The sequence below is a fragment of the Thermobia domestica genome, chromosome 7 (assembly GCF_964235325.1).
Source record: "Thermobia domestica chromosome 7, izTheDome1.hap1.1, whole genome shotgun sequence".
NCBI classification, from domain to species: domain Eukaryota; kingdom Metazoa; phylum Arthropoda; class Insecta; order Zygentoma; family Lepismatidae; genus Thermobia; species Thermobia domestica.
Genome location: NC_137460.1, coordinates 55021828 through 55044673, shown reverse-complemented (window position 1 = coordinate 55044673; position 22846 = coordinate 55021828). Strand labels below are relative to the sequence as shown.

At 37.0% G+C, this 22846-nt stretch overlaps 2 protein-coding genes across 2 annotated transcripts in view; one reads left to right on the top strand and one right to left on the bottom strand.

Moving 5' to 3' along the window:
* The window catches only part of LOC145690114 (delta-aminolevulinic acid dehydratase-like), a 60733-nt gene extending 60294 nt beyond the window's left edge, over positions 1–439 (top strand). The window contains exon 8 of the mRNA XM_081764695.1: positions 145–439. Within this exon, the coding sequence (XP_081620821.1) occupies positions 145–206 (62 nt within the window). The 3' untranslated portion in view covers positions 207–439. The remainder of the gene's footprint in view (positions 1–144) is intronic.
* A 2501-nt stretch (positions 440–2940) lies between these two features.
* The window catches only part of LOC145690113 (WD repeat-containing protein 46), a 70729-nt gene continuing 50823 nt past the window's right edge, over positions 2941–22846 (bottom strand). Inside the window, exons 8-13 of the mRNA XM_081764694.1 lie at positions 20900–21053; positions 19206–19353; positions 16346–16440; positions 14046–14141; positions 13574–13684; positions 2941–3171 (exon numbers count right to left, since the gene is read on the bottom strand). Of these exons, the coding sequence (XP_081620820.1) occupies positions 3004–3171; positions 13574–13684; positions 14046–14141; positions 16346–16440; positions 19206–19353; positions 20900–21053 (772 nt within the window). The 3' untranslated portion in view covers positions 2941–3003. The remainder of the gene's footprint in view (positions 3172–13573; positions 13685–14045; positions 14142–16345; positions 16441–19205; positions 19354–20899; positions 21054–22846) is intronic.

The window sequence follows — 22846 nt, the reverse complement described above, 5'->3', positions numbered from 1 at the left end:
TTCTTCCAAGTTGAGGAAAAAATAAAGACAAAAAGTAAACTATAACAAGCGTAAATAGAACCCTCAGCGTTATAGCGTTTATTTATTTAGGTGAAAAGTATTGCACACAATTCAAGTAACAGTGCATTTTTTTCTTTCTTTCAGGTGCTGATGTCATTATATCGTATTTCACTCCCAAAGTGCTCGAGTGGCTATCATCTACTTAACTAATAAATACTGAAGCCTTGAAGATGTACAAAGAGTCCAGTGTGTATCTTCGGAAGCGTTGTGTAAATAGATGTATATTTCGTGTTGTTACTGAAAGAAGTCATTATTCATTGAACAAACCTGGAGCGAATTCTGTAAATGACTAAAATGATCTCACTTAGTGTGTGATAATGACATTTGTATAGTGCAAGTTAGAGATATTTTGACTATTCTTGTTAATATATCGAATAAATAGTACAGTGAAAAGTCATTCATTTATTAAATATAATAGTGCACCGATTTTATTATTAGGTTTGCAAACAAGTGGTTTTAAGATCTTAGTGTATACCAAGCAGGACCGATACTAGGTAATTTGCCGCCCCGTGTAATGGCATCATTTCCCCTCCCCCCCTTCTCCAGAAGGAACAAATCTTAAAAGCCACGATTTTAAGTATGGTACCCCATCATGAATAACGAAGGAGGGGAAAAGCACTCACACTCGGAAAAGCCTTCGGAAAATATAGTCCATCTTCATATAATTTATATGGTCTGGGTTCTTTTTTATTATTATTATTATTATTATTGCACGGCATACTTTATATCTTTCGCACTCCAAAGGTGTCTTACGTCATCGTAATATACAGACCAAGTTTTCAACGTTTTTCTTCATACTGTTTACAGCCAATATTCCCGATAGACTTTACACGACGTATTGGTTCAGGCGATGGAACATGACCTGTAAGTCAATAACCCTGTGGACTTACTGCTGGCAAGGTATGGTCCCACATATATATGAGATTTTTAATTATCCTTATGGCTTGTGACCCGTAGGCTTGTCAGGTACGTGGATCATTGAAGGCTCCGTATCGTTGTTTGCAAGAGGAGTTGCATCATACTTTGAGGATAATATCCCCTCTGCCAACCAAAGATTGGAGGCGTATTTGGTGCAATTTGCATGTAGCCCATGTCCAAGGTATCTGGTATCTTTTAATGCATATTTTCCCTACACGCTATAGACTGCGTTGCGTTAATGTTCAGACAGACCCGTAAAGTCCCGGAGACGATCTACATCGTTTTCTTGAATGCCAGGCCGTCGCTCATGTCATAGTCCTATTACGACGAACATTATAAAATGTTTCCCAACTGCTTGTTGCGATATTTCGTAGTATTACATTCGCATATTTTTACTTTCATTGGACGCGTTGCCAACGGAGTTCCCTTATGATTTGGATTTTAGGACATACACTGGCCTATATTTATCATAATTACCAATGTTCAGTTGTGTACTATGAGGTTTATCTTCGCTCTCAGTATCATCAATTAGCCACCTAGAATTTGTTGCAACGGTATTTTCACGATTATGGCACGCTGATAGCGTAAATATTTGCTCTCTACTAAATTTCGTGTATCCTGAACATGAATCTTGTCTTTGTAGGATGAGGAATTTAAGGTGACAAAAAATGAAAAAAGTAAATCTATAGAAAAAACTATTTCCAAACACTTGTAAAGCACTGTAAAAGTGTGTGTTGATTTTATTAAAGTTTTTGTCATGATGTTATTTTTGTGTTATGTTTTGGCGACTGTTAGAAAAAATTAAACACCGAAATAAATGATAAATGGGAGTGGGAAAGGTGCAGGGTGTCTATCGGTCACGAAAGTCACGAAACCAGAAAACAGTCGTGCAAGTCACGAAATTTAGCTTTTGGGTCACGATTTTTTTTTAAACTGTACAGATTGGAAAATTTTGTTATATAAAACGTCAAAATTCACCACCAAAAATGTCAATGGTCGGGTTTAGACGCTACCAAATCGCAAGCAAAGTACGTTTCTATCACATGGGTGAAAATTCGGCTTAATTCGCACTCAAATTTGCTCTTGAAAATGTTAGGAATTTTTTTATGATTTGGTAAAGAAAGGTCACGAAATTCCATTTTGGAATTTTAATAGACACCCTGAGGTGGCTATGAAGGGTGGTCATTAAAATAATCATAAATTACAGATAAATGAATTTGTTAGTTTGTACGTTTGCAATATAATGCACAACCGTATGAATAATTGTGTAAACTCAGAGTACAAATTCCTTACGAAACTTAATTATATAAATTTGGTTGACATCGTATAATAATTTTAATAATTTGTGTGTACAGTGAGTTACTAATGCTTTTATTTTCTGAAAGAAGGCTTTTGGTATGTTTACTGTAAATATACCACATTGACTTGACACCTAGTCTTCCGTTCCAGGCGCTGCTATCGGCTGAAGGAATTCCACTCCCTTTCGCTAAGGCACTCTCGCTTAGTAACAGCTGAACCCTTATTGGCTCAATGCGTGGGTTTGTCTAGGGCTGAGCTGTAGTTCGCATTTTTGCTACGGCTCGGCATTTTGGCAGCACTATAGTAAAACGCTCCCCCTAAAACAAGTTGGCAACACCGTTGGTATTGCAAAATGGGCGGTTTTGCGGGCGGAGTCCTAATGTGTCTTTCCAAATCTCTTTTTGAGGGACATGAAAGTGTCCTTGGGAAGAAGCAGCAGAATATCCGGCCATATTTATCCCGGAATGTGTAAGCCGCCTTCAAGGAACGACGAGTGCCACTGCTTTCCTGGCCTGTAATTTCTCCTAACATGTCGTTTATCGGCCATGCGTGAAATGTTTGGTTGGCACCCTGTTTGTCACGGGTGCTCCAGCAGTGTCGATGTCTTGTGAACTCGCATACAAACATCATGATAGGACAATCAAATAAATAAAAACTAAGTAATAACGCCAACTTATTTCTTTATTTCGCATTATAATACATAACTTACGCATATTTTCTTATTTATCATCTAGAGTCCGCTTGTGTTCTTCCTGATTTTTTATGCTTAGGTTTAGGTTTAAACCTGTCAAGAACACTTCTTGGTTCATCCTTCACAGGTTCTTCCACTTCATTTCCTGGTTCTGGCTTCAGATCTTCAAGCACTTCCTCTGTATTTAAAGACTTAATAAAGAGCTGAAATACACACAATAATACTATGTGAATTTTCGTCTAATCAGCTAGGGGAAAAAACAATTTATATTACACATTTCAAATGATATAACAATACCTTGTTAAACATAATTTTGCTTCAAATAGTGCCATTATTGACAATTGAAAGGTACATTTTCAACTAGCACAAGGTTTAATAAAATAAAATAAAAATTGAAGTACACCTTAGTTATCATCTCACCAAAGATATGCTACTGTTTATCTGTAGTATGTATAGGAAAAAAATGTTCACAGTAAAATGCATATATTTTCTTAACGAACTGACTTTAAAAACAATTGCCTACTCAGTTTTCTAATTAAAGAAGTAAGGCAGCTTTAAAAAAAAAACAATCAGGCACTTAAAAAAAATATATATTTTCTCATTTCTAGTATTTAATTATATTTATGCGACACCATACTGCATAGATGTAATCTGTTAATTTATCAATAGTTCGGGAGAAAAGTACATATAAACACCTAGGGTACGCTTAGAAACTTACGTGGTTGAGTGTGTGTGTTTTAAAGTTTACATGGTTACAAATCTATGCGTGACCTTTTTGTATCATGACAGACATCAATGCAACTGTCTTAATGAACAGTCGTAGCAGCTGTTGGGATGCGCTGTTTAAGATTCTCCATATGTTGTAGAAAAGGGGAGAATAAGCACGGTCCTCCATGTATCCCGATAATTAGTCACACGGTATTAATTAAATCTAGACTTCTTGGGTGGCTAATCCAACGTGAAGGAATATTTTCACCCAGCTAATTCTAATAAAAACTACCACCACTAATGGGAAAGTTAATTCGCCACCGAAAATTAGCCGACTCATATTATATATATATATATATATATATATATATATATATATATATATATATATATATATATAATTGAAGAATGCAGTTAAAAAAACTGACTAGTGGCCATATTGCTCGATTGATGCCACGAAACCTAACGAAAAGAGAAATTCGTACACTTAGAGATTTTTCTCTATAAAACAATATTAAGTACTCCCTAATAACGCAAACAGTTTTCGATTTCAAAAGCGTTTAATGTGTAATTCTGGGTAGCTTAACTCTGTATTATTCTGTAACATCGCTGAGATATACGAATTGCCATGTAAGTGAAAGGACAAAACCGACATACTTTTTTTTTTATTATTCTACATATGTGTATGTTCAAAATACTAGTAATTATTAAAAAAAAAAAAAAAATATCACAAAATTCGAATAAAACAAAACTGTTCAGAGAGTTTTCACTACTGCTTTATAAAATAGGTACGAAGAAGGAAAGAACGGAAAAGTAGCTAATAAGCGTCCTAGTGGTGAAAAATACAAAATAAAAGTTCTATATACATAAGTATAAATGAAAAATTAAGAGAGAGAGGTCGTTATAGACGCTTAAGATCAGAATGCAATAAGCGGATAAGATCACAATTGTGTTTTTCCATCTCTTTCTGAGGAACGTATTAGATTTTTTAGGATATCTGCGTGGAAGATGTGTCTAAATGCTCTATTATGATGGTGTGTGTGTTCTGGGATGAATAGGTAAGATAATCTGAAAGTTACAGGAGTGTTGCGATGTTGATGCAGATCGAACGAGGAGTTAAAAGGGTCACCAAGATAGAAGATTAGACAAGGATGCATTAAGTATGAAAACCTGGTGTAATGAGAGAGGGATTGGTCTTCGGGAAATCATTCTGGAAAGAAGAATTGAAAAGAGACTGCGATGATATTGACAGAAAAAATTCTATTTGATTTTGGGTTTAGCGTCCCTTTCAGCAGCGAAGATATATGAGACGTGGCCTTACAGCTTACCTTGGAATTCGAACCCCAAGAGCTCCCGCCGGAAATCAAGAACGGGACTGCAATGCGAAAGGCGCGTACGCTAACCGCTTAGTCACGAACTAAGTAAATTCGAAATATTGGGTATTATGGTAGGAATATATATATATATATTTTTTTTTTTTCACTTTTAGCGTGAGGCTACGCTGGCTGAAGAATTCTGGTGACATGATCTTATGTAGTTAGTTGTTGAGAGACTCTAGTGGAGCAGATACAGTTGGGCAAGGCATGAGCAGGAAACATTTGATATGGTGAGGACGAAAGCTCTTGAAGTGGAAACTTAGTTGGCCGACCTCTTTCACACACACACACACACACACACACACACCCAACAGATAAGATAAATTGCAATTCCATGTCACTCTTGTGCAGGGCACATCTTAAGTAAATAATGTCTCAGTGTAGCTAACCCACGTTTTGATTTACAACAGACAAAATTTCCTGGAAGAAAGCCTCACGGTCTGGTTGAAGAAAAAGACGAACTTAGTGGAGCACTAGTTGCTTAGTGATAGTGCTCGTTGGCCGAGCCCGATATTAGGAAAATATCGTGTATGACTCTAGGCTAAATGTTTGACAATCCTCTCTGTCACGATAAAGCCAATTTTGAGTTCCTTCGCGGAAGAGTACGACGCTCGATGTAAATCGCCACATCTCTCTCTCTCTTGTGTGTGTGTGTGTGAGAGAGAGAGAGAGAAAATTCCATGGCACGAGGCATCCACAGGAAAGTCATCTCAGATGTGTGCTGTACTGGTGACTCCGGATCTGTGAACCTCGCAAACGCATGGATGCGAAGTAAGTGATCGGGCTCTCCTACGTGTGCAGGCACGGAACATCAGTAAACGATACCCACCAATCAAGGAGATACTCACGAAATTCCGTCTGTCAAAACTGATACCTGCCGAAATGGGATGTATATCAGTGTATAAGGAAAATAACCAGTACCACGTTTTCCAAAACTCGCTTACAGGATGCCATCCACTACTCCAACAATTGATTGTACAACAGGATCCTGACAAGAATAATGACTTCTGCATATGCTTTCCGTATATATAAATATCCAAAAGTGTAATGAAGACAACAGAGGCATCACAAAACGCTATCCGCCTACATAAGCATAGCAATAATAAAACATTCGACGAGTACAGAAATCATTATTAAATCTAAACTGAAATCAATCACGTATCATATCAAATGAAGACAATGGAGATACAACAGGTCGTCCTGCTTTCATTTATAATACAGCCTGTTGACATTACTCAGTCTTATACTGAAGGTTCATCGGAGAATGGAAGCCAGGACCCGGAGCCCAAGCTCTAGTACGACATTACATTTGCTCTATACATTGTACATCTGCTAAAATAATAACCAAATATCACTTACGTTATTTTTACAAATAACTGATCTTAATACTTGAACACAAATATATGGATTTCACATCAAAATCCTCATCTACGTTTAAAATAAACTAATATTTTTTAATGAAATACATAAATCGAAAATTTCTTATACAAGAAGATATGTTATATGGTTAGCATATAGCTTTTTCTGTCCTAAATATTGCACAAAACGTTATAACACATACAAGGAATAGACGAGTTTTTAATGGATACAAAATTAAACATATACGGGTCAATCCATCTGAAGTGGTCCGAAAATGGTTGCTCGGCCATCTCCGAAAATTACAGAATTGGAGTGTGGTAAACCTTGTGTATGAGAAGGTCAATAACATCATTCACGTAGTCGTATGTACAAGTGTTCCTTAATGGCGGTCATGCTTGTTGTCGGTGAAGTACCAATTTTTGCATTCGCAAGCGTTTACGAAAACTACAGTTGCTGAGGACGTACTAATCAGACGAACACCAAACAAAAACGAATATTTAGAGGAGAAACTGAGATACACGGAGAACCTATACTCTTGCTTCTAAATAAATATGCAGGGTAGCAAACCAATACATGAAATCAGTAGAAAAAAAAAAAAAACAACAGAAAATTATACTTTTAAAGGGGCTGTATTTTGGGATGGCATAAAGTAGCTCAAGCGAGCGAAGTAGCTCAAGTGGTAGAGCGTTGGCTTCGCATTCGGGAGGTCGTGGGTTCGAATCCCGCTGCCGACCATCCTGACAGGTTTTCCAGGGTTTCCCTCAGTCCTACCAGGCAAATGCCGGGATGGTACCTACTTAACAGGCCCTGGCCGATACCTTCCCAAATCCTTTCCATTGTTATTGTTGTTGTTGGATATCCAGTGTAAAATGGCCTCTGAGCTGTATCTGGTGATTGTTAAATAAATAAATAAATAAAGTGGAGGGGGGGTCATAAGTTATGTGCTGAATACTATTGCATGTAAAGAGTCTGCAGAAATATCGACATCTATGATACCACTGACACCATAGATTTATGGGGTCCGAAAGTTGAAGTTTGTGATTTTGATGCCATTTTTGGGGCGTAATATCTCATGAGAGCAAAGTGCTAAAAAATTGTTGCTTAGGCCACAAAGTAATTGTGTATGTGAATAAACTATTAAAAAAAAAAAAAAAAAAAAAAAATTGATATTACATGGAGAAAAAAGTAAGGACATGGTAAAAGCGCGAAGAAAGCACGCGCGTGACGATGGTCATAGCCCGGAAAAATACATGTTTTGAAGTGTTTCATGCTATATTTCAAAAACTACGCATGGTTCACCAATTAGGCCCGCTTTTGTTTCTGTCGGTTGTGCAAAAGCTTGCGAGTGGCGTTCGTTCCATCTTTCTAGCTTCATGATCACTGCCACCTCTATATGGTAAGGAGGTTAGCTACCTCTTGCACCCACGACATCTATCGACGAACTGGAAAGCGGTTGGCAACACGGTTTGTTGGGTCTTTCTGTTTAATACATACATAGATGTCCCCCTTCTTATCCTTGCTTCGTGCAAAGTTTCGCTTTTCTCTCTGTTTTGGTTTGTCCGTTATAGCGGATGGTCAAGATAAACTGTCTACCCTGTAATTGCTAAATCATGCGTAGTTTTTGAGATCTAGCAAGAAACATATCAAAACATTTAAATTTTTCACGGCTACGATCATCATCACGCACGTGCTTTCTTCGCACTTTTACCATGTCCTCACTTTTTTCTCCATATAATATCAGTCATGATTTTTTTTTTTTTTTTTTTTTTTTTTTTTTTTTTTTTTGCAATAGTTCATTCGCACACAGAATCACTTTGTGGCCTAAGCAGCAATTTTTAGCACTTTGCTTTCATGAGATATTACGCCCCAAACGTGACATCAAAATCACAAACTTTAACTTTCAAACCTCCATAACAATATGGTGCCAGAAGTATCATAGGTGTGGATATTTCTGCAGACTCTTTACATGCAATAGTGTTCAGCACATAACTTATGAACCCCCTACTTTATGCTATTGCAAAATACAGCCCCTTTAAAGGTGTAATTTTCTGTACTTTTTCTAGTGATTTTATGTTTTGTTTTGTAGCCCTGCATATTTAGAAGCAAGAGTATATGTTCTCCGTGTACCTCAGTCTCTTCTCTAAAACAGTCTCTTCGTTTTGTTTGGTGTTCGTCTGATTCGTCCGTCCTCAGCAACTGTAGTTTTCGTACACGCTTGCAAATGCAAAAAATGTAACTCAACCGACAACAAAAATAGCCGCCATTCAGGAACCTATGTGCATACGACAACGTGAATGATGTTATTGACCTTCTCATACACAAGGTTCGTCGCAATCAAATTTTTATAATTTTCGGAGATGATCAAGCAAACCACATCTGGATCACTTCGTATGGATTGACCCCTACAAGAAATATTAACAAAACATTTTAAAATCAAAATATAAGCGGAATATTTGAGAGAAAAAGGATCGGAACATTTTTAAGAGTTGTCATGGTTAACTCGGGGAAGGTGCTGAATATTGATTAAAATCAAATTATTTGTAGTAAAGAAAAGCAAAATGGTCTGTTACAGATCGTAGGTTAGAGCGTTGATAAGGAGTATTGGAGAGGTTTGAGAAAAGCCTTCGGATCTCATCCTAAACGAAGGGAAAATCTCAACCTACACCTCCTCGCGGGAGAAAGCGGGCAACATCTTTGGCGGCTAACGTTGGTGGGGACCGACCGATTTCCCGGGATAAGGAGTCAGCTTTCTACCAAGTGCTAACGACTTTCTCAGAGGGCGGATGAGCGGGTGAAGGTCACGACACCATGTTCTTAGGAGGGGAAACTGTCCTAAAAGGCGGATGAACCACTAGATGATCAATGGCATGAGATGTTGAAAGGAAATGGAAATACTACCACATTATTTTTCCCCAGAAGGGGAATAAATAAATATGGTTCTTCCTGAGGTAAAAAATTCCGGAGGTAAAATAGTCTCCCGTTCAGATCTCCGGGTAGGGACTACTCCGGGAAGAATCATGAGGGAAAAACAATAACTTTCATTTCAGCATGGGAATCTGGAATGTACGAACTCTACGACGTGAGGGAAAACTAGAAAACTTAAATGTGGAAATGGACAAATGTAAAGTGGACATAGTGGGCTTGAGTGAAGTGAGATGGCCAGGGAAAGATGAGAAAGTATCGGGAAATTACAGAATATATTATTCGGGTGGCGATAAGGCCGACAATAGTGTCGCGATAGCAATGAAGAACGAAGTAGCAAAAAGTGTAACCAAAGTGGAATGCTGCAGTGACCGCTTGATGTTTGTAAAACTACATTCGAAACCAGTGGATATTGTGATAATACACGTGTATATGCCAACAACCGACCATGATGATAACGAAGTAGAAGTAATGTATGATCAGATTAGTGACATATTGCATCCGGAAGGAAGAGGTAAGGTCAACGCCATAGTAATGGGAGACTTCAACAGCGTAGTAGGAGAAGGAGCTGAGAATAAGGTAGTGGGACCATTTGGACTAGATAGAAGAAAAGAACGAGGTCAAATGCTTATCGGTTTCTGTAGGCAACATGATCTGGTGGTAATGAACACGTGGTTTAAGAAAAGAAAATTCAAGCTGTACACATGGAAAAGTCCAGGAGTTAAGAAGCGCTACCAAATCGATTACATTTTGGTGAAGCAACGTTTCAGGAATAGTGTACGAGATATGAAGACACTGCCAGGAGCGGACATTGATTCGGATCACAATCTCCTGGTGGCGGAAGTGCAAACCTGGTTAAAGTCGATCAATAAAAATGGGAGGAGAAATCGAAGATGAAACTTAGAGCGACTAAGAAATATCGACGATGATGTGAAGGAAGAGATTGAAGAAAAATTCTGTGCAATGGGAGATATGATTGACAATATAGAGAATAGTTGGGGAAAAGTTAAACAGATTCTACTTGATACACTCCACAATAACATTGGCAGGATGGAAAGAGCACCGAGAAAACCATGGATAACTGAAGCAATGCTTAAGATGATGGAGGAACGCAGAGGGGCGAAAAACACGGACATCAAGGAATACAGAAGGCTGAATAATGAATTGAGAAGAGAAACGGACAAAGCAAAAGAAAAGTACATGGAGCAAATATGTGAAGAAATAATGGAACTTCAACGGAGCGGCAGATATGATCTGATGTACCAGAAGGTACAAAAATTAGGAGGGAAATCTAACAAAAGTATACGAACGTTCGCCATCGAAGATCAACATGGTAATGTAACCCTGACCAGCAAAGAATCCTTAGAATTTGGGAGGAATACATAAAAGATCTGTATGATCAGAAGAACCTCCTCAAAGGTATTGCGATCGAAGCAGAGGAAGAGGTGGATGATGACGAAAAGGACCCAGTATATTGAAAATTGAAGTAGTACAAGTAATCAAAGACATGCGAAGAAGAAAGGCCACTGGGGACGACGACATACCCCCAGTGTTCAAGATTTGCTCAAGGGATTAGGAGACAACGCAATGATAGTACTGATTTCACTTATTAACAAGATCTACCTAAGTGGAGAATGGCCAAAGGATTTTCTTGATCTTACAATGACTGCATTGCCCAAGAAAAAACAAGCAAAGACGTGCAGCGTTCCAGAACCATTAGCCTGATTTCCCACACTGGAAAGACCATCGCACGCACACTGAACAGGCGGCTGGAAAGTAAGATAGATGAGAGGTTAGAAGAACAACAATTTGGATTCCGGAAAGAAAAAGGCACCAGAGATGCTATTGGATTGATGAGAATTATATCAGAAAGAATTCTTGATGTAAAAGAAGAGTTGTGTTTGTGCTTCATCGACTGGCGAAAAGCTTTCGATTAAGTCACTTGGACGAAACTTCTGAAAATACTTAAAGAAATCGCAATCAACTGGAGAGATCAACGACTCATTCAAAACCTGTACATACGACAACGAGTGAAGTTGCGCTTAAATGGAGGAGAAACCAACAGTGTCGAGATTGGAAGAGAATTCAGACAAGGATGTAGTTTGTCGCCCCAATTATTCAACATTTACAGTGAATGTTTAATGAAGGAAGCATCAGTGGGAATTGGAGATTTCAAGATTGGAGGGCAGATCATTAACAAGATCAGGTATGCAGATAATACGGTTATAATAGTTAAAACCAAATGAGGACTACAGGAGATGATTGACAAAATAGTTGACACTGGAAAACTGTATGGAATGGAAATTAACATCGAAAAGTCGAAAGTCATGAGAATATTCCGTGGAAACACGCCCTTTCGGATCAGAGTAGAACAAAGAGAACTTGGAGAGGTCTATAATTTCAAGTATCTGGGACGTACTTTGACGAGAGACGCTTACTGTACCAGAGAGATCAGGTCAAGAATTGCCACAGCTAATGAAGCATTCAACAAGAAACGATCACTCTTAACCTGCAGACTCAATATTGGACTTAAGAAGTTTGTCAAGTGTTATATATGGAGCATTGGACTGTATGATTCAGAGACTTGGACATTACAGAAGTTTGCGAAGAAATATTTAGAGCTTCGAAATGTAGTGTTGGAGGAAGATGGAGAAGATAAAATGGACAGAGAGAGCAACAAACGAAGATGTTTTCAAACGGATAGGAGAGAAGAGGACACTTCTACCCTCCATCCTTCGTAGAAAGGCCAATTGAACTGGACACATCTTGCGAAGAAATTGTCTTCTTCACACCGCCATAGAAGGAAACATGGAAGGGAAGCGAGGAATAGGAAGAAGAAAAATACAGCTGATCGATGATTTGAAAGATAGAAAATATTGGGAGTTGAAAGAGGAAGCTGAAGATCGAGAAAAGTGGAAGAAACATTTCCAGGCCCAAATCTAAAATTGAAAAAAAAATCCTCATTAGTTCCAGGACCTGCCGAAAGGAAGAATACTTAATAATAAGAATAAGGGAACAACTTGTTGTTCTAGGTGTTCCATAATATTAAGATGAGAGGATACAGGGTGTCTATCGGTCACGAAAGTCACGAAAAAGTCACTAAATCAGAAAACGGTCACGAAAGTCACGAAATTTAGCTTTTGGGTCACGATTTTTTTTTTAACTACAAATGTAAGTACAGATTGGAAAATGTTGTTTTATAAAACGTCAAAATTCACCACCAAAATTGTCTATGGTCGGCTTTAGACGCTACCAAATCGCTAGTAAAGTACGTTTCTATCGCATGGATGAAAATTTGGCCTAATTTGCACCCAAATTCGCTCTTGAGAATGTTAGGAAATTGTGTGATTTGGTAAAGAAAAGGTCACGAAACAGTCACGAAATTTCATTTTGGAATTTTAGTAGACACCCTGGGATACTTTGATTTGTGGGTAATGATTATTTTCAAATGTGAAGGTGTTCAAAGTTAGGGCAAACTAGTTCAGGAATTGTGTACTGGGCTTCTCAAGTTCTGAGCATATAGTCAGGAATTCTGAAAGGCGGTTCGGTGATAGAACAAATGATGGATGAGAATCGGTTGTTTTTGAACTATGAAGGAAGAACCTTAGTATGGGTTGAAAATTGTAACCAAAGAAAGTGGAAGTGCATTCAGTGTGGCTATCAATACCGCACACATGAAAATGAAATGAAGTGAAATCTTTGAGTTTTACGTCCCACGATTATGCCGGCGAGGCTAAAGGAGACGGTGATGATGAATAATGGATGAAATGGTGGAATGAAGAAAGTGGAAGGAAACGGGAGAACCCCGAGAAACCCGCAAACACGTAAAATACCACAATACCGCAAACAATGGGATATGATGGGTTGCTAGATTTGAAAGCTACTGAAATGCTGCGAGAGGCTTTGGAACGAGAGTTTGAATAACTGACAATGTAGAGGAAATGGAATGAATTGTTTTTTATTCATTTATTTATATAAAGACAAGGAAGGGAAGGCTCAGAGAAAGATGCAAGAACTTTCTGACGCTGTGATGGAAGTCCAAGTGAGGGACATCGTTGATCCATCTATACAGAGCTTGACTTGATTAACTGCGGCAAAGACGGGAGAAGATAATGTTACATTTTTTTGGGGGGGTGATAAAAGAGCAAGCTAATTTCTGGTAATTTGTTTACTCTATCCACTTCAAGATTTATTTGTTCCAACGATATATCTTCAAACTAATATATAAATTAACACATACCCTTTTCCCTTGTTCTAATACAACTTTCTTGATCTGAGCTGCTTTTGCGGAGCCACCTCTCTTTCTGCTCTTTTTCCGGGGCTGAAAATCAATCTTTGGTGGTTTTACGTACTACAAAGAAATAACAAAAGTACATTAATATATCTGTATTAATTTTTACATTTTCACCTAAAATTATTCATCTCACTACTTCAGAATAATCCTGTTTGTATTTGTGGCAAGTTTCTTATTATTACTATTACTAGAAAGTAACAAAAAGTATTTCAGCATTACTGTCTTAATGATGGAAACAAATACGTTTTATCGGATAAGTAAAGTCAGTAGTTTTTAAACTTATTGAAAAAAATGAACAATTGCTTGTTCCAAACATTATCTCTTCTCTAATGGAAAAGCACAAAGAGCTCATTATTTTGAATGGATATATAGCCAGAAATAAATATAAAGACAACAGAAACAAAAAGTAATTTCTCACCAGAAGTTTCTTTTTCTGCTCAAGTTTTTCTTGCAATGTTGGAACATCCACCTCAGCTATCGAATTAGGCTCCAGAGTTATAAACTCTGGCTGAATCTGTATTAAAAAAAAAAAAAAAAAAAAAAAAAAAAAAAAAAGCAATAATTGTATAAGAAAATTCAGAATAAACTGAGGTAAACAATACTCTAATAGTAAATATACTGTAGCACAGCTACACATAAGCACCGTAAGTGTTTGAGTCAAATTAGTTTAAACTAAAAAAAATGTAGAATTATGCTCACTGTTTCTTGTACTTTTCCTCAGCAAACCAAGTACTTCAAACATTCATACGGTTTAAAAAAAAAAAAAAAAAAAAAAAAAACGCAACAGAATAGTTCACTATGATACTGTTAGAAACTAAAATTTAAAAAAGCAAAACAAAAAAATGAAATTTCGTGACATTCTCAAGAGCAATTTAGGTGTGAATTAGGCCGAATTTTCATGCATGCAATAGAAGCGTGCTTTGCTTGTGATTTGGTAGCGTCTAAAGCCGATCATAGAAATTTTTGGTGGTGAACTCTGAGTTTTATACAACAAAATTTTCCAATTTGTACTTGTATTTGTACAGATGATTAAAAAAAGTCGTGACCCAAGAGCTAAATTTCTTGACTTTCATGACCGTTTTCTTATTTCGTGACTTTCGTGACCGATAGACATCTTGATAATGGTAATGTTGGAGGTATTGAATAAAAGAAGATTCGAAACGTTTAAAGGTGAAAGAAAAAATCAATAATGACTCTTATTAGCATATTATTCTGCTGAGGAAGAAAGCATTACAATCAACCTGAGAAACACTCAACATTACTACTTTCCATCATTGCAAATTTTCGGTCCAACGCGAGGATTTTTCTCAACTCAAACATACAAGGCCCATTTAATAATACCAGACTGGTTAAATACTCCGTGAGTCATTCGTGTAGAGATTGCAGGGAGCAGTGTCATCTAGCGGTGTCTTCAAACATTTGTGCAATTTCTCGCATACCGCAGTTTAGATAGATGTGTACGGTAGTATCGAATTTTCAAGTGGTATAGAACGAGTTGTCTTGCTGAGCAATGTGTTTATGTGAAATTTTGCTGTAAACTCGAGAATAACTGCAGAAAGGCGTTCGTAACGTTTAAGCACACATAAGCGGAAAATAGTGCTTCGAGATGCTACCATCTCATGAATATTTATGTTTTGATCCGTGCACATCGAAAAAGTTGCTGAGGGAGTGGGCATCAGCGTAGGACCATGAGATACCAATTTCAGTCTGCTGAGGAAAATGTGATAAGGAAAATACTAGCGATTCCAGTAAACATGTTCCGATCATGGGAAGAGACATTGACAGCGGTATATTGTCCAAGAGATCTACTTTGAAAGAGAAGGATAGATTAAACATGTCACTTAACAATACAGATTATACAGCACAGTCGTCTTTTATGAATGGGTCTTGTATTATCATATAAAAGATAACAAATGAAAACAAAGACCACAGAAAGAGTTAAAAAATCATAATTTTGTGATGTGACGAAAGAACTGTTTAATCTTATGAAATCTTGAATTTAACGTCCTACGGCTGTCCTTTAGACAAAAGGGACATGATTAATGAACGTGAATGATTATGAAATAAGTGGAATGAGAATGTGGGAGGAAAGGAAGAATTCTCCGAAAATCAAGACACGAAGTTGTCCGCAAGCTCACACGATCTAGGATCGAGACAGGGACTTTCGGACCAAAGGTGAGCGCTTCACCACTGAGCCACTACGTTAAACGAAATTTATAACCATCTATATTATGACAAATATGGTATGTGTACCAAGTCGTAAATTAATTCTAGAAAGAAATAAGTAAAACCTGTTTTCTCTTGCATTAAATTACGATCTGGCACATTCGCCGCATCCATTTGTCATAACATAGATGACTATGAATTTGTTTTAACATAATCAAGGAGTTCTTTCCTCATATCGGGTAAATGTGATCCTTATAACCTTCCAATAGTGACTGTCCTCGTTTATTATCTTTTCCACTTTAATGTATTTGAAGTGAGGAAGTTCCTTGCGTTTGACTCAAAATTTGACTAGAACAAAATACGTTAGGAAGGAAATAATGATACCTTTTCTCAATCAATAATCACTCTATATCAGTATTTGAAGAAGGGGTTAGAAATCTGTGTGTCCTTTGACAAATTCTTATCATTTAATACAATGCTAACCTGCAATTAAAGAAATAAATAATGAAGGACCAGAAAATCAAATAAATATTACTTCAATTCACATTTTACCTTTTCTAACAGTGCTTTCACTTCAGCCTCCCTCCTTTGTGATTTTGTTTGGAATGGATTGCTCTCGAGCGCATCAAAATTTGGTTCACCAGCACCTAAAGTAATGCAAAGAATATGAACATAATTACATTAATGTTGACGTCATGAGAAATTATATTATTATTATTATTATTATTGTAAGTGGTTTGGCATTACAGGCAGGTCATTTGTCGCGAAAATTAAGAAGCTTCCATCTAGCATTGTCTCGTGACAACCTCTTCGCTTTACCATAAGAAAAGTTCACTTTAATATAATTTTGTTGTATTACACTATACAAATAAACATCTCTTCGTATTAATATAATCTACTGTACTTCTTACATCACACCACTCTATATATTTATAAATAGAATAAATATATACATCTCTGTATATACTTTCTCATTTTTAGCGTGCCTCTACACAACTACACAACCTTCTTTCCATTATTAAATAATAAATTAGACGTTTCCTCTTGAAACTTCCTCATAAATCCTCATTTACTTGATGCAAGGCCGCTTATAGGTTTCATGCGCTTTAACTGTTGCCAACTCCGTTTCTATGAAAATAGCCACGGAACAATTCAAAAGTAACTAAATTCCTGCACCAATAAACTAAACTTTATTTTTATCACCAAACGGTGTTCAGGAAATCGTTTTTATTCTAATTTAATCTCTAGAAAGGTTTTGATTATTCTGTGGCTGTTGGGAATTTCACATTTGGAAAATTACAACTGAGTGAAGAAAGCTTTAAAAAAAGATAACCTTCCAAGGTTCCTATGAAGGCTCTACTTTGTGCGTTCCCTAACGTCAACATGACACGAAATTTCCGTCATAACAACAACTGCAACAGATAAAACATATCAAAAATATAAATCTATGGCTAGTGTCCTTCTCCATAACACTTTCTGCTTGTTCTCATACTTTTCAAACCTCAACAAACGCGCCAACTGCAATTTTCTTTTCCCTTCATCGGTTTCTTTTCATCATACCTTTTAGCCGGCCTGTTAAGGAAAATTTATTTTCAATCAATGTCTTTTTAGTTATCTGTAATATTGTTCTCTACCTACTTTTCCCAATACATCTTCATTTTCCATAACTCAGATCTGATTTCGTTATTCTTTTATATATTCACAGGCAGCTATATCTAAATGAGAGAATGAGAGCTCGACTGGTGACCAAGAGATGTCAGAACTCGTGGCAACGTCAATTAGGCTTGAATCCAATTATAGGGAACGCGAGATCGAACAAGCGTGTGAACTTCATTAAGGATAATGAGTCTGAGTGCGTGCCTGAGATAGTGGAGAGTGAAACCGTATGAGCACAAGCAATTTCCCATTACAAAATGGCTCTATCTGGTTGGGGCTGAAACTGAGGCCAAGGGTAGACTTACAAAATATGAAATGCTAGAAGATACAATTAAAATCACTCTAGTTTTTCATAGTTTTTGCACAGTGTAGATTCAAGATTTAACACCAAAGATACAAGCAAAATCACGAGTTCTGCCACCATCGATCATGCTTGATAAGATGGCTGCCGATATGGTACATTGGAGACTTCGTTGCAGATGTACAAAAGATTTATTGTCGCACTCCTGCTTGCACACTTTCCAGAGGCCATTTATTGTCCGAACCCAACATAATGAAAAGTGCCGTTTGAGAAGTCCAAAAGCACAATAATCCATGGGACTAGCGCTTGGACTCTAACGAGAATATCCTCGAATAGAATAATTTGGTTCTTAATTTGGTTGTCAGTTGCAGCTGTTATGCGCAATTTTAAGACCAGCGATGTTTTGGCCATATGGCTTGAATCTTTCTCCTAGTGCAGTTCCACACGATGGGTGTCGTCGCTATATAATGCTGGTATTTCGTCAGTGAAAACTGGGGATAGAACATGTTTTTGGTAATAAGAAGGTACCGATTTTGGAGTTTTTTCGACCTTACGAATCCTGAACTTCCCTCTGTAGCAAAAGCCATTAATAATAACATATTTCGAAAAAAATTCCTTTGCATTTACGCAAAAGTTACATCGTGTTTTTCATAAACAATCCAGTATGTGATTATCCGAATTTTTCCACAATCCTTTAGGTAGATCCAAGCTTCGTCCTTTGTCACAATAACTATCCAACGATCAATAGCTAGGTGGTTCGTACAGCCTTCTGTTCTTACTCTTTCGCTCCATGATATGCGGTGGTGTTAACGCACGCATGCTGGCCTTGTGAATAATCTGGAGCCTCAATTTGTGATGTATTGGACGATTCCCTGTTGATTTCACCCGATGTAATCGTTTAGCCATAACGAATACTTATAGGCCACCATATGCTGGATATTCTTTAGCACAGGTCTTATGAGTTTCACTGACACCCTCCTTAGATGCAATTTCGTTGGTGATGTGGGTTGTGAAGGAGACTACTATGCATAACGTATAATTTTAAAAGTAGCAGTAGGCCGTCTTAGCACTAAGCCATTGTACTTACACTGTTCTACAGTGCGAGTACGGAAGTTTATATAACGTAGTGCTTTAGGTGGCATTTTGCACATAACACTTTCATTCTGCTACACAACAGCTGAAAGACTGACACATATTGTATGTACCATTTCATTGCTCGGATAGAAACGGATTATCCTTTGTATTACGTTTCGGTTTCATTTAAGTATGCATTTCTGTAAATTTTAATTAATTTGCAGATCCCACTAAGTTTTCCTTTGCTTTGAAAACATTAATTTTTACGTCACTAGTGAAATAAAATTAGAAGGATGTATTGTATTCTACTTGAAAGTTCGAAATCTCTTCTTTATTAAACTAACTAATTTTGCAATGGAAGTACTATAAAAGATACAGTACCTGGTACTAACATACTAGTGAATCCTTCATCTGTGCAAACGCCCAATACGTCTTCAAATGGACAAAACTCCAACTGCCTCACAAACCTATGTAATTTGTGCCTTAAGTATGGTTTATCAACAGTTTGTCTACAGCAATCTTTGTAAACCTAAAAAAGAGATTTAAAAATCAGCTACAACTGTTGTAATGTAAAAATTGCTTATGAGCGAAAACGCGTATAAAATACGATGTATGTTATTAAATTAACGTTATGTATGCCTCAGCATTGTATATTTTTGTTGACATATTAAATTACTCAGTTTACTTTAGGATTTATAATTTTTTAAAAAAATGAGTGAAATATCACATATTTAGAAAGACTCCGTGGTAAAATCCCACAAAGAAGAATGTACTGAAGTAGGTATTGTTATATGAAAATACAAAGACATTAAAAAAATATCAACGAAATGGATAATTAACATCAACAAAATTAGAACACAGGATAAACAACAATCCAAGAAAGCACGGGAAGTAGTTCATCACATTCGTATCTTCTGTGCGCAGTTGTGCATGCTTGTTAATATCACTTGAGAATAGGAACTGCATTGTCCTAACTCTTGTACTTGGACAATCCAGTGTACATGTTCAGAACACCGCTAACGGTTGTACGAGTATTATCATTATATTAATGAAAAGAGGAAAAACAACCGATTTAAACTTATTTTTACACTTGTATTTGGTACAAGCCACGTAGTCTGAGTTGGAGGGTGTATGGCTGTTCTGCGAGCGAACTGGGTAGCGTAGTGGTTAACGCATCGACACAGTTTGGGTCCCAGTCCAGTCATGCACTTTTTCACTTTGTGTATTATTGAACATGTACACTCATGTCCAAAATTATTGTCGCATGTCTATATATATGTTGTTGGAGGGATATAATTTGGTATCGATTTCGCCCGGTATTTCTTACAATGTTAGTATGTATTTAATCTGCAAAGACATATATGTGGCAAATTTCATGTCAAAAGAGCAGTAAATAAGAACAATAAAACGAAAATAAAACTTTCTTGTCCATTTAGTAACATTTTATTTTAATGATTAAAATTTTCGTATTTATAATTCTTTTCCTACGAAATTTAACACAAATATACATTTCCCGATTATACACATAGTGTCAGTATTAAAAGTACCCTGCAAAATCATTATCAAATTATATTCTTACAAGAAGGCAGTTATAGATATGCGACAATAATTTTGGATATGAGTGTACATGATGTTTGATCAAACACTCTAATGACGTGAGTTGCAATCCTAACAGCGATTTACGCTTCAAAGGTAAATGTATCTACCGGTAGATGGCACTATAAGCCACCAAACTTCCTCGAACAGGTTAGTTTAATTAGACTCGAATTTTTTTAACATACTAATATTAACCATCTGTTCAAAGAACACTGGTGAAACAGAGGCAGTAAATAATAATATAATCGTCATCATCATTACTACATTTGAATGCACTAAAAAAGATTTCTGACTAATAATGTGGTGGTTTGATAACAGCCGTTAAGACGATTTCTTGCTCAATAATATTTTATTATAAAAGAATAGCGAAGAGAGCATCAGTGTGGTTAACCTTTAAAAAAAATTAGAATTTTTAGAATATGTGAGTTAGCATGTTTTCACTTAGACCATTCAAATATTAATTTCCTGTGAACGCTCACCTCTACAATGTTCTCTGATCCAGTAGCCAAAAGCCCTTTTTGACTGAAGGAAAGGTGAGACGCTGCAGAACGAAGTTTATAATCCTGCAAACACTGGAAATTACGAACATCCCATATTTTCACACTGCGATCAATAGATGCAGTTGCCATATACCTACAAATAGTAAAAAAAATAAGTAAAATAAAACCTGTAAACTTCGCAACCAAAATAATTAAACTCTTGCAAGTGAATACATATAAATAGTTATAAGTTTTTTTCTTTCTTTAGATCTAATATATTTATGACCTAATGTTGGAGTGTGTCCCTTTCAGCACGCAGGATATACGAAATGGGAACCTAGAGCTTCACGTGGATTCCAATCACATGAGTCTCACCAGACACCGAACCTGGATTTCCCGCTCTGAAGACGTATGCTAATTACGAGGTGTGTTAGAAAAGTAATGAGACTGATTTTGTACTAACTAAAGTTTTTGTGTTTTTCAAACAACAAATTTATCCCCTTCAAAGTAGTTCCCTTGGGCAGTTGTACACCGGCGGAGTCGTTGTTCCCACTCTTTGTAGCAACGCTGGAAGTCTTCAACTGGTATGGCTTTTAACTGGTCGGTCACAGTCTTTTGAATGTTCTCCAGAGTTCCAAAATGACGTGCTTTTAGGACATGTTTCAATTTCGGGAAAAGGAAAAAGTAACAAAGACTCAAATCAGGTGAATAGGGGGTTGAGGAACAACAGTAATGTGTTTTGAAGTCAAAAATTCACTGATGTAAATGGCCGTGTGACACGGGGCATTGTCATGATGAAGCATCCACTTGTCTGCAATGTCTGGTCTCACACGAATCACTCTTTTCCTGAGCCTTACAAGGACACTTTTATAAAACACTTGGTTGACAGTTTGCCCTGGTGGAACAAATTCTTTACCCTTACTGTCAAAAAAACAAATCAGCATCGTCTTGATCTTTGATTTGCTTATCGACATTTCTTCGGCCGAGATGACGGAGGTGCCACTCTTCGCTTTGCCGCTTTGTTTCAGGACCATACTCAAATATCCAGGATTCATCACCTGTGATCACACAATTGAAGAATTCTTGGTTATTGGCAACCCTCTCACGAAGATCAACGCACACGTTTTTTCGACTGTCCTTCTGTTCAGTTATGAGGTTTTTCGGCACCATTTTGGCACAAATCTTTCGTATGTTCAAATCGTCTGTCAAAATTTGATGTACGGTGAAAGTGTTTAAATTTAACTGTACACTCATAATCCTTATTGTTAAACGACGGTCTGATCTCACAAAAGCCCTCACACGTTCAACGTCAGTTTTTGAAGTTGAAGGTCTCCCTAAAGGAGGTTCATCTTCAACGTGTTCTCGGCCTTCCAAAAATGACTTGTGCCAGCGGAAAACTTGTGCTCTTGATAAGCAATGTTGCCCATAGACCTTTTCAACTTTTCAAAAGTTACACTCGCGGATTCACCCAGTTTAACACAAAACTTTATTGCACAACGTTGCTCTAAATTTCGTTGCTCCATTTCTGTAACACAACAAAAACACAACTTCACTGATGGCACTGTCAAAAATAATCTGTTAGCTGTACGGAGTTGTAACTCGGACTGAGGAAGTGGAAGGAATAAACAAACCAGTCTAGCACAGGCCGATAGACACAACATTGCCAGATCGCCTGCAGTGCTGCCAGTCTCATTACTTTTCTCACACACCTTGTATATAGCCAGAAAGACGTATTAGTCGGTGAAATATATATGAGTCTACAACTTGTAGAAAGTATTATAAAAGGATATTTAGTTGAGGTCAAAAGCATATTTATTTTAACAAAACATTAACATATATCATAGAAATTACCTTCAAATATTAATGAATAACTTTAAACTTTAAAACGACAAAAATTACCTAAAGGTGACCTTATAGGTGAGATTTTTGTACAACTTGCCTTGTACT